Raw genomic sequence first — 12,928 nt, forward strand, 5'->3', positions numbered from 1 at the left:
ATAGCTTGTCTGGTCAGGTGCTGCAACTTCTTAGTAACAAAAGTTCTGTGTTTTCCTACAAGTTTTTGTACTGCTAGCATATGCAATTTCAGTGATTGGTTTTGGTGATGTACTTACTCTTTCTTGTGAAACCCTGAGCTAGTAAACATCACCTACCATTGGCGAGAATCCAGATTTTTCAGTTCTCTCAGTAATTTTGAATTTTTCTTAAGAAGGTGAAAGCTCTTCCTGTAAATATATAAAAATAATTAGGAAAGAAAATGCAATAAGGGATAGACTATTTTCTCATTCAAATTCCTAAGAGAAGGGAATCAATTTAGCGTAACTTAATGAAAATCCATTTTCTTTCTACTCTAAATAATCTGCAGCTGCCTGCAAAAAATATTCATGGATGCAGGTATAAGTAAAAGTTCAAAACTGTGCTCTGACTACCAACCAGCTACACAATTCTTGCCTTTTTAAGTGTGCATACATTTGAAAGTAGAAGAGAGCAAAATTTACCTTGAAAATCATCAGACTCATAAGTAAGTTATAGAATTTCAGACTAAGAAGTCTTCCTGGGATGACTGCAAGTCACAAGAGCAGAACTACAGCAGGGGGGGGGACAGTGTGTGGATCTGGATTATTTTTTGGGGGTCAGAAGCTGGAAAAGCACAGTAAATGTGTCCTGAGCCCTCCGTTCCTACCTTCTATCCCAGGAGTTCATTCCCAAGTCGTTTAACAACAGCCGACAGAAATAAAAGGATGCCTGAGGTTCAGCAGGACGCGGTTCTTCCTGACGGGCCACCTTCATACTGAAGTCTGAGCTGCATTTTAAAATGTACTCGTTTTCCTGGGTACTCTGCCTCATCAGGGCTTCAGTGATTGCATTCTCTTGCTCGCAGCTCATTCCAAAGGGCGGTGGCGATGGCTCATTCAGCTTCCGCTGGGGATGTAAAAGGCATTCAGGACTAGTGTTACCAATCCTCTCCAGTAATTTGTCAAGAGCATCTTCTCCTTCTTCCACCTGAGAAATGTCTTTTTGGGAACTGAAGTGGTGCTCGCAGCTGCCTGAAATCACAAATGAGTTTGCTGTGTTCTGCCGCGGAAGGCAGCCCTCCAAAGGTCCATACAATATTCTGCCATCCCAAGAGTACTTCCCTGAGATATCTCTGACAATTACCCTTACATCCGAGGGGGCTACTGCTGGCTCAGTGTCTTTCCTTTTGTCTGCAGGAATTTGGAGGTATGATATAAGAGTACTGTCATTAAACACAAAGAGCTGAAGGTTGGGGCTCCGGAAGACTTCTGATGACAGCTCAGAGGATTCCACATATGAGTTGTCATGATTCTCACTGAGGAGACTGTGGAGGATGGCAGGACCTCCGCTGAGTGGGTAGTGGCTCAAATGATTCACCAGATGAGTCATAACCATCCGTGCCGTCAAAGGTATTAGTTCTAAGTTCCTTCTCCTTTTTTCTGAAACAATCAATAGAGGTAACAGATCAGTAAAACCAACAAGAGGTAATTAAAAATAGCATCTGCTAATTTCTGGCTTGTTTTAGAAGGTTATTCTCACATTCATTCCTTTCCAAGACACTATTTACAACCACTGCCCAAGCAATTCCACCCACCACACATCCTTACTCAGCACTCTTTGAAATTTAGCTTTCAGTGACATCCAGGTCTTCATACAGTTTGTAAGAAACACACGCAGCACTGCACAGGGGGCCACAACCCCTGCTGCTATCACTGCAGTTTCACCTGGCACCTTAAGGTGATCCTCCTCACCTCCCACATTCCCATAGTCGTCACCACAGCAGTCAGATCAAGAGAGGGACAGAGGAAAAGAAGCAAAAGCAATGGAGAGGTGCAATTAAAAACCATTGGTTCTCCACTTGTAGCAGTCATTTGAAAACAGCATCGTGGTAAAGTTCACCGCATCAGGTGAGAGACTCTCTGGATCCAAAGACAGGCCCTCATCACAGGCAAATACATCACAGTTATCTCAAACCAGCAGGGCTCTGGAGCTGTGTTGTGCCTCCAGTTCCTCTACTGGAGCACTGTTTCATAGTTATATCTCACTTATGCTCAGATTTTTTCTCTTTTTTATGGTAACTTTGTTCATATTCAGCTTAACTTTGTTTTTTTTCTTCAGTTTACAGTGTTTCTTTCTTTCTTTATACCTTCTAATATACTTCTAGACAACAGGTATATATATCCCTTTTCAGCTTTCATTTTGCTAGCCTCCAAAAATTCTTCAGCCTCCCTCTCAGAAAAACAGGCTCCACACTCTTTCCGTGAACTCCCAGGTAGTAAATCTCTGCCTGCTCCAGTCTGAATTTCTTTTTTAAACAATTAACCTAAAACAATTGTAGACCACTATCATCTCTGAGATGAGAAATATCTTGTTCTAACTAAAACAACAAACACACCTGGCATGGACCCTTATCTTCCTGCTATTCACAATGCCCCTACTCAGCAAGAGATCTGTGTAAAATCTTTGTGTTTCCTTTTTTTTTCTTCTAGTTTAAACTGAAAACATGTATACAGAAAAAAAGAAATTAAAAAGCTGTAGGACTCAAAAACAGTGAAGTAGTGAAGTATCAAAAACTGAATGCTATTTTAAAGCAACATTCTAAAACCAACAATTGCTTGTACTACTTAACACTGCACCTTTACTTTAGATTCTTCTGCAGAAATTAACTAAGGCATATTAATACATGACAATATTTAATTTGTAGTTGAACAGCTGCTGCTTTGAAAACTTGTAACACTTTGAAATAAAGGTGGTTTCTAAGATAAAACACTTAAAAATTGCTTCAATATGTTTGGATACATACTTGAGCTGCTTTTAAGGAGTGTCTAACACGATGCAACCAGATCCAAATAATCTCTTTTCACTTCTGACACTGGCAGCACTGTGAGTCAGCAGGAATACTGCATTTATGCAGCTGCAGAATTGGGTTCAAATCACACATGTCATTCTGCAATCGCTCAGAACAGGTAAATCACGGAGTCATTTCTAATAAAAGATTCAAGAAAGGCTGCTGCACGCTCCCAAGAGAAACCTGATTTAGAGCTAATCTCAGCTGTTGACTCTGACATCCCAGCACAGCTGGTCCTCATCACGCTCTGTGAATTCTCCTACCTTCAGCAACAGTGAGCAGGTTGCCCAGCTCGGTGGCAGAGTGGCACTGGGCTGGCTCACAGCTCGTGACATTCTCCAGATGCAGAAAGGGGTCATAGTCAGCAGACGACAGATCCGCAAGGCTCAGCACGTAATGGCTTTGCTGGGTGTACGTGCTGGAGCCGTTCACACAGCAGTGCAAAACCTGTGAGCAGACAAGCGCGGGATTGAGGGAGTGATGAACAGTCAGCAGTACCAGCTGTGTACCAGGAGTGACCCACTGTGATTTCACATTATGAAAGCCAGCACATGCTACAAAAACATCCAGTTTGGTGCTTTTACAATAACTCTCTTTTTTGTTGCTTGTTCTGTACTTTAACAGTTCACTTCAGGACTTTTGTATTTAATAACTTGTGCATTTTAACAGGCCACTCCAAATTATTCTAACACTTCTGCTGAGATTACTTGCTCTGGATCCCTGCTGTTGAGCGTTTTGTCTTTCTCTTGTCATCATTTTCTGTGTTCCACATCTCTACCTCAAATAAACCACTTTTCTTTTCAAGATCCATCACATCGACCTTATTGTTCTTAGTATTTTCAATTCTTGACTTCTCACCCGTATGATTTTGCCCACACCCTGAGAATTCATGTTTCTCTACAGCATGCTTCAAAATCCTCCTGTGCCTAGGAGGATTTGCAAAAAGCATCTTTAAACTTTTAGGCATAATAAATCATGCTCATTCCTCATACTCACTCTGTAAATATAGTCCAGTAAAGGAGCTTTGGATGCATGCTGATCTTCAAGGACACCAGCAGACACTGGCTCCAGCAGCATTTTCATAGGTAATGCCATACACCAATCCAACAAGCAAAGTAGCAATGAAACTATAAACTAAACAGAAACAAATAGCATGGTATTTAGGTATTATCTATCAAATCCACACATGCTTAAATGCCTGCACTTGAAAGGTTGAAATAAGATTGGTTCAAAGCCACTTCGCTCAATGATTTCCTCAAACAGCACAAAGAAAGAACAGAAACTCCTCACTTTGGTGACGTACCTTTTTATCTGCCTCCACACAGGAGTATTCAGCACTTGGCAGAAGAAAAGCAATAGTGGCCACAAGGATCTACGTGAAAAGAAGCAGAATTTGAGCACAACGTTTAATATCTTTCACTATAAAGGCAGAGAACTAACTTCATTTGAACAGGGCACGAAAAAGGGTAAAGTCTCTTAGAAGCATTTAGCTGCCCTTGTAAATCAACACACAGGTGAAACAAAGTTTTGCTGAGCATTTTGAAAATAAAAGATGAGTAATGCATGCTGCTCTTCCAACTACAGCAAGTAAAACTCTTAACAATACTTGCAGAAGAAATTAACAGACAGTTGGGGTTCCAGCAGCTCAAGTAAAGAATTAAGACAACTTTACATATGATTTCCATACAAATATCTTAAATTGACATACTTCAGTAATTTTTCTGGGCAGGGATGATTCATACTCCTGCAGCTTTTGCCAGTAAGAAACAAGCAGCTGAAGAACATCATTGGCTACCTGAGCTACCAGTTTATTAGAAAACTGGAAGAGAAGAAAAGGTAGTTAAAAACAAAACAAATGTGTAGGTACCATACAATGCAATTTATTTTTCTACTTCTTAAATTACTCTCCATCCATACAAACAACAAAAAATGGTATGCAAAATCACACACTCAGCATTAGGGAACAGCAGACAACATTAACTGCATAGTCTTAAGATTATAATATCATATTCTCTTATTTTATATATAGGAGTCTCTAGCTGCATATTCACATGCCATTTTTGTAAAAACTTTGCATTTCTATACAGGATGTCACAACTGCCCCATTGAAGAACTGCACATTTATTCTTAGCAACTTCAAAGGAGCAGTAAGAATCTGGAGCACTCTGACCAGAGATAATAAACTACTACGTATATGCAAAGCTTCAGAACCAGAAGGCATTTTCTAGATGATGGCCAATGTCATTCCTAACATTATGCAGAGATCTCGAGTAACGTCCTGACATTCTTTAAGCAACAGAGACCAACTGTGCTCCTGTAACCTGGAACAACTGTTCCAAAACTTCAAGTACCATTTTCACAAAATGTATGTTAACTACAGAGACTGCTGCAGTATTACCTTCAGTGTCACACCTATGACATTGATTGCTTCCTTCACTTGAGGGTGGTTTGTGCACTGTGTTAGTTCTTCACATATCCAAACTCCAAGGCCACAAATGGCTATGCATCTTTTTTGAAAGAGACAATATTTTTGTCAGAAGTTTTAAGAGTCCAGTTTTGCTTTACCCTTCATTCTTCCCAAATTTGCACTTTGGAATGAACCACTCCTCCATCAGACAGTAGCTATCATTGTACAGCTGCACTATATAGTTCCTAACAAAGAATCTTGAAGGAATTTGTCAAAGACTATTCCTCAATCAATCAGGAAAAAAAAAAATAGCAACAAACCAACAAGCCCAATACACCTAAGATATGATTTCTTCCCATTTTAAGCATATTTTAAACAGAACAGACTTTGGAAGTGCAAGGCACTTAACCACAATATATGCCATCTTTGGGAAACAAATATTTTTCCTTCAAAGTACACAAAATATAGGCAGATCCTGTAAAAGAATGAGCAAAGATGGGGAAAGCAATGTACAAAGATCTCTTTTACCTCCCCCAGGTCACACAATAGGTCAAGATCTTAACAGTACAGGATGGACTTTATCTCAACAGGGCTGCAGAACTCAACAGGTCAAAACACAAGGTGTAAAAAAATTCAGCTGTACAGTGACTGAAAAATCGGTAGGGAGAAAGACTTCTGACACTCTTATTTTTCACTTTACTCAGTATTTTACCTTGCAGCTTCACTTGGCTCCTCTGTAGCATTCTTCAGTAAAATATTAATGAGGTAGCACTAAAACAATACAATCAATTAGAATAAGTGACTTTTTCATGTATCCACTTTATTTCTAATTGTTTAATTTTGACGTAATCACAGACAAAATGAACTCTAAGTCTCAGGCTATTTTAAAGTACTTACACCACAAGTTTAATTTGTCAAAGGAGAATTACTTACTCATTATAATTCAGGTATACAGACCCTCGTGGATAAATCTAATCGACTCAAAATCACATACAGGCAGCGCGATGGAAATCAGTTCATTTTCAGAGTCGGCAGGTATTACTAACTGGGAGTATTCAGCACTTCCTAATATGATATGTGGTGTTCAAGCATTAAGGGAGCCACATTTTGAAAAAAATCAGTGTCTTCTTTAATACTTCTGATAAGAGTCTGGGGCCTAATGAACAAATCAAGAGTGGGAGCTGCATGCGTTCTCTCCATTTTTACCTTCAAAAGCCACAAAAGGAATTCAGAGATTCCTCCTTACCTTTACCTAATCTTTCTGCAGTGGATTAGAAAAGTGCCTCACATTTATTGAGGCTAGTACAAGGCTAATTGAGCGGGTTTCACCAGCAAGTGATGCTCCAGGTCATATTTGTTGGGGTCTTTGGTGGAGAGAGTGTGTATTTTTTTCTCCTTCACGATTGTTTTTGCTAAAGCCATTGAATTACAAAGCTTTCCATCCAGTAGAACAATTAACATCCCAGGGTATCTCACTGAAATTACTTATTGGACAAAGATAATTCATGTAAAGCTAGGGGTTCTGTCTAATTGGGGAACTTACTTAACATTTTACTATAATACCAATAAGGCAAAAACTGTGACCCCCTTATGCACACCCCACACTTCTTAGAGGACAAGCTAATATACAGACATGCACTGAATGGACACTTTAAATAATACCACCACCACCATTTAATGAATTGACATTGCAGACATCTGGCTGGAAAACACAATATTTGATTATAGCCAATTCACCCTCTTTGAAAGTAAAATGTAATTTGTACTATCTAGGCTTCGTTAATCTTATGGTGCACGTTAAGCAAAGCAATGCTTATCAAGTAAGTACATATGTGTGCTGTTGTGGTTTGGAGAAGAAGGAGGGATTTATTATTTAAACAAAAGGTGTACAGTAAAAATAAAGTGGTTAAATAATAAAGATAGGTTAGGCTACACACAGATCTCCTAATGAAGCGTGGCTTTACCTTTACATCGGCACTCCCCGCAATGATCTCACCAGCTTCTGAAATGGGCTGCAATAGTGGGATTTCTTGATAGATATTTGGAAAGCAAACAAGAGACCCAAGGATGGTATGGGCTTCTGAACGGGGAGCCTAACAAAACGGAAAAGTAAATGAAAATATTTTCTTCTTTCAGCATAGATCTGGCACTGCTTGTACATTTTTGGCCTGCTGAAAAATACATCACACACTAAGTTCTATGCTTGCAGCATCAATGAGGTGTTTTGGGTTTTTTTAGAACACTTTCCATGGAAAGTGGAGCTTTCATTCCTTGTTAGCATTTTAAGCTTTCTCAGTAATCGGGCTGATGAGGTTTTGTTTTTTTTTTTAAAGAGATGCCAATAAATGAACATCTGTAAGTGCTTTGAAGGACAATGCAGCAAGGCTCACTGCTTCACTTCTGCTGAAACCCGAGAGGTCTGTGTCCCCAAGCCATCCGCTCAGCAGCACAGAGCAGCACTAAAAACATGCGCTCAAAATGGACAGAAAGGTCTCCTTCAAATGCAGTTCCAACACTTCCCTTTTTGTTCCAGGACTGTCGGGTCATTATCCTTATTTCGGCCTCCATCCTTACTTTGCTCTTTTATTTGCCTTCGTTAATCTAATCATTTATAAACCTATTTCTGTTAGCGTTGACACTCGGCAAAACATTCTGCATCACCCAACAAGCTCCGTGCTTTCAATAGTCAGTGAAAAACACTAATGGGATTCTGAAATCTAAGCCCTGCTTTTAGCATGCAAACATGCTGCAGCGTTGGTGAGGATATGATTTCTCACACTTTGGCCTTTTGATGAAACACCTTTGCAATAGTAGTGTGTCACCCTACCCCTCGCTTTCACGCATCAGCTGCCATGGTATCTGCCCCAAGAGCCCTGGCTGGCATTGCACTAATGAGCCCACACCTGTTGGAGTGCAGACATCCCAAGCTCATTAGCAAGCAGGCTCCCAGGCTGGGCATTGCCATGCTCACCTCCAGCAGGTCTGTGCTCAGCACTCTGGCTGCTGCTGTGATGAAGTCTCCTATCAGCATCGTAAAGCCAGGCAAGCCCAGGAAGAAAAACCAAGGTGGGCAATGCTTTATGACAGTATTCAAGATATCCTGAAAAATGAAGAGAAATTACCTGCTTGAGAAAGAAATGACTAAAAACACCCACCAAACCCACCAAAACCCTAAAGGGGGAGTTGGAAGAGATTTAAGTTGGTAACTGACCATTTCCACACTCATCCAAGTGATGTTTCACTGAGCCACACATAACAGCGATACAAGTGCTTTTAGCAGAAAGAGTGTTCAGTATCACTGTGACACTGAGAGTCTGAAATTCCTATTAAAACAAACACCTGCCATTTCCAAGTGTAAAACAATTGTTCTCTGGTGAAACAAGGCTTTGGATTGAAGACAACCAAGCTGTTAATCAATTTAAGATGGATGTTTTATCCCATTCCAAATGAGTTTTGTTTGCTTTTTTCCTAAAATCACATTACTCTGAATTCTGCAGCCATAAAAATAATGAAATGACACAAACTGCTTTTGCCTTTTCCCAAAGGAGCTCAAAGCAGGTAGCTTACAACTGCTGGCAGCTCTAGCATGTCAGGGATTTTTCAGCCCCTCTGGGCTAAGTTGAGAAACAGTGAAGTCAGATGCAAGAAGCGATTGCACTCAGCACAGTAACACAGATAAACCTGTGTTAACTAGATTGTTACAATCCACTATTCTAAATAATTAAGATAACGGGTAAGCCTTGGGGAGGGAACATTTGATGAAAGTCTTTTTTTATTTTTTACTTGGGTTTTTTTTGTGTTCTTTTTTTTTAAAGCCTGCACTGCATCTGTAGGAGCAAACCACCAGGAACAGATTGCTCTCATAATCACCCTACGACACAGAAAACATCTGAGTTAAGCATTTCAGCTTGAATCCTTCCCCAGGTTTCATTCAATTCTTCAGACACTTCAGACAGAGACAAGTTCCATATTTAAGTTTTCCTTATAGGAGATCTGCAATCGGGCATAAAGCTAAATCTTCACCTGCTACATTACATAGTTTAATAAATTTATTTGCATACCGATTAGCAGATTATTTCTGTTCTCGATAAAATTTCAAAGAAAAATTGCAAAGGAAAAACAATTTTCTGTGTCTGCCCTTACTACTTTCACGATGTGGCAGTGAAGAGTTCAATGTTAGCCCCACAATGTGTCCTTATGCTAAGCTTCTACATCAGAAGCAAAAGAAGTCAGACGGATTTTTCTGCCTGAAGATACGCTTTAGCCACACCAGTGTTTTCTGCGAGCATTGCTCAACACCTGGACAAAACTTATCTATGGTTTGACTGAGCGTTTACAGCAGCAACATCCTATGGAATAATAGCATTATATATCTAAAATATTAGCAGATAAATATCGCTCGTTTCTAATGCAGCACCACATAATGCTTCCACTTTCCCGAATTAGCTAGAATGCCACTCGAGTTAATGTTTAAACTAGTTTTAATCACTTCCTTTGATACATTTTAAAGTCAATATCAGTCAAGGCAAACATTCAGAAAGAGAGAGCAGATGGATGCGGCAGCTCATAAAGCGGGTGGTAAACTCCTGCTCGGAGCAGAACAAAAGACCCACCTTTTCATAATTAAGGGGCTGATTAATGCACCACGCTCCTCGCAGCACAACACACCTGTAATTACGACCAGAGCCAGGTACTGCGATGTGTTTGGTCTCTGAATAATTGGGCATCAAACTATGGAGCGGCAGATGGGAGCACACTCCTGTTGACATATGCCACGATAAAAGAGCCCGGGCTAACCTGGCTTAAAAGGTAACAAAACGTAGGAAGTACAAAGAGCTGCTACAAACAAGCGCGTTAACTCCTGCCCTCGCTCCATCAATCCCATCTGTTAAACACCGCTGTAACGACTGCCCTGCTTCCTCAGCTCCGGCCGCTGCCCTGAATGGACGTTTCAGAAAATGAGGGTAAAGAAATGTCAGTGAAAGCCCTGCTTCAGCACCTCCATACCTGTGAGTGCACTGCACCATGCAAGGATGGCAACTGCTTCCTTTCAAACAGGACAGAATATGTGCTGAACATCTCGTACCTGACTTGAGCTTGCTCCAAACAGAACAGATTGGAAAGATACCACCCCCCAGGAAGGCACTTACTGGTAAAATCTGACAAATTTGCTTCTATTTCCCAATTAGCACGCTTTGCTGTGCAATACAGCTAACAAGAGAAGCGTGATTTCACGTAGTAATTCAGTAGCATTGCAAGCTTATCAAAAGATTCGGGTTTATGAGAAAGCAACCAAGTGAGAACATATGTCCTATCAGTGATATTGCAAAAATCAGGTAATTCAAACACAGGCAAGTTGCTTCCTTCCCTCCGAAGCGCAGTTCTATAAATGTAAACTGTGTTCAGCAGCGTACAGCCTAGTAAATGAATCACTTTAATTGAATGCTATGTACACAGTAACTGGAAAAACACAAGCAATAAGAAAAACATATGGTGATGGCAATAGAAATTGGTTTACTCATTCTGTACAGCGTTGTTTCTTTACTTCTTTCATAATTGACCTTTAGAACGATAAATGTGTAAAATAATTTTGGTTTATTATGGCTCCAAACCTTTCAGCAATTACACAAAATGAAAATTTAAAAGGAAGCATTCATTCTGGAAGCATTTCCATTGTTTACATAATTGCACAGCTGTAATTTAGTGTTCATGTTGTTAAAGAAAAGTGAAAAAAAAAGGACCATTATGGACTATTTCAATTCAAAACGATGCTCTGCAGCGTTAAAAAAGAAGAGGGAAGAGAAGGGAGCAATCACACGCATGTCCTTCTCAAATGGATTAACCCTATAAAAGGCATAGTATTTCAGTATAGGGTAATCTAGTAATCCAAATAATAAGGTCATAAACATCCAGCAAGTAAGTGAAAAAAGAAAATGATGCAAGTTCACCAGAAGGTCAATTTCAGAAATATTCGTCACCTAATTTTTGTGCAAGGTTTTGCAGATTACAGGTGTAACTAAATAGCCTGCCATCTGCCTTCCTCACGTTTCCAGCTGTCCCTCAACAGGAACAACATGGATTTTCCTCTTAAAGTTCACTCTGTTCTTGCCTCAGACACACCTCATTAGAGGCTGACATTTACAGCACAGGAAAGATTATTCATTTAAACAGGACTTAAAGTGGCAAATCCTTCATTTTCCTCTGCTTGGAAGAAACAAACAATTCAATTTACTTATTCCAAGTAACGTTACATTTTAGGTGTCAGCTTGTCAAAAATTAAGTTCCAATAAAAAGTTACAAAGAAACCTGACACACTCCAAAAGCACAGTGCTTATCTAAAAACCTACATCAATCTGACCACCAAAGAAGTTACATTTTGTGACTGCATGTAATAGAAAGAGAGATTAAAAACCGGAACAACTCAATTTAGAAAACAGATGACAGATTACTGTGTAAATCACCTGCTGGTGATCGTTCCTCCCCTTCTGAACTGCATTAGGAAGCTCTTTTAGAGACACATTTAAAAAATAAAACCAGGCAGCAGTGCAGAGGTGAACCACCTAGAGCAAGGTGCATTAGGCAGGGGAAAGTGAGGAGATGTCTCTGCTAGCAGAAAGCATGGCTCCTAACATGGGCATCACCTGGGTCTGCCTTTCCTCTGGTCCATCCCTGCAACTGTTTTGCTCCAATACCACCAGTGCACTCTAATGGGGGTGAGCAGTGGGGTATGTGGTGCACTTCAATAAGCACAGAAAGGGGGGGAGATTACAAGAGGGTAAAAATTATATCTATTGGAAGAATGTCACAGCAAACTAAAATATGTGAATCTAAGTCTCGTGACACAGAGACTATATTATGATTTATCTTTTTTCTTCTTTAAACTGCGGTCTGGAGAGAAATTGAAAATTGTTAACGTTTCTGAAATGCTGTACAACCAAAGGTTCTCGTGTGAAACATCACCAGGCAGAAATCCAGGCAAGAAGCACTTACTGCACTGTGTACACAAGAGAGGCTGCTCATTTCTTGTGCCTTTTGGAAGAGGATGCCACACACACAGGGCATGTTCCTGTGCACAGCACTCAGACTCTGCAGTCACAGGGCTGATCCCACTCCTCAGTACAGAGCAACAGCTTCACAGAAACTCTGAAAAGTCTACAAGGACTTTTTTTCTTTTTTTTTAAACTTCAAATCAGTGTTCATATAAGCAGGTAATTCTTCTCCAGTAGCAGCTCTAATATGTTTCATATTCTAAACCAGCAATCATACACAAAGTGTGCTTTCTCCATATGCTCACTATAGAAATGATGGAGCTTCCTTTCTATAATTGCCAACAGCATACATTAAACAAATTAAGAGGCTTATAGACAAGCATAAAGCACATTATTGATAAAGTATTCTCCCTTCTACCACTGAATGGAATCAAGCTAAGCAGTGCCATTAACTTCTCCATCGTAGCTGTGCTGCGTGCTGAGGGCTTGTGCTGTTCTACAGGTTGAAAACTCACTGTCTGTGTGCTGAAATTTAATCACCAAGGACATCTGTCAGCCTATTTGGACCTGGGTTTTTCCTTCCATATTTAAGGTTAGTCCTGCACTTAATATGACTGAACAAACAAGCAAAATCTCTGAAGTACGTATTTTTAATTGTGTTCCTT

At 40.0% G+C, this 12,928-nt stretch overlaps 1 protein-coding gene across 3 annotated transcripts in view; it reads right to left on the minus strand.

The window, feature by feature from the left end:
• RALGAPA2 (Ral GTPase activating protein catalytic subunit alpha 2) overlaps positions 1-12,928 on the minus strand; it is a 118,366-nt gene that overhangs the window by 54,502 nt on the left and 50,936 nt on the right. For all 3 annotated transcript variants that reach the window (XM_052701116.1, XM_052701106.1, XM_052701120.1), the window contains 10 exons: positions 8,246-8,374; positions 7,239-7,367; positions 5,987-6,045; positions 5,266-5,374; positions 4,576-4,686; positions 4,171-4,239; positions 3,864-4,001; positions 3,131-3,314; positions 687-1,458; positions 157-228 (listed from right to left, as the gene is read on the minus strand). In XM_052701116.1, the coding sequence (XP_052557076.1) occupies positions 157-228; positions 687-1,458; positions 3,131-3,314; positions 3,864-4,001; positions 4,171-4,239; positions 4,576-4,686; positions 5,266-5,374; positions 5,987-6,045; positions 7,239-7,367; positions 8,246-8,374 (1,772 nt within the window). The remainder of the gene's footprint in view (positions 1-156; positions 229-686; positions 1,459-3,130; positions 3,315-3,863; positions 4,002-4,170; positions 4,240-4,575; positions 4,687-5,265; positions 5,375-5,986; positions 6,046-7,238; positions 7,368-8,245; positions 8,375-12,928) is intronic.

The sequence above is a fragment of the Tympanuchus pallidicinctus genome, unplaced genomic scaffold (assembly GCF_026119805.1).
Source record: "Tympanuchus pallidicinctus isolate F22 unplaced genomic scaffold, pur_lepc_1.0 scaffold1, whole genome shotgun sequence".
NCBI lineage: Eukaryota > Metazoa > Chordata > Aves > Galliformes > Phasianidae > Tympanuchus > Tympanuchus pallidicinctus.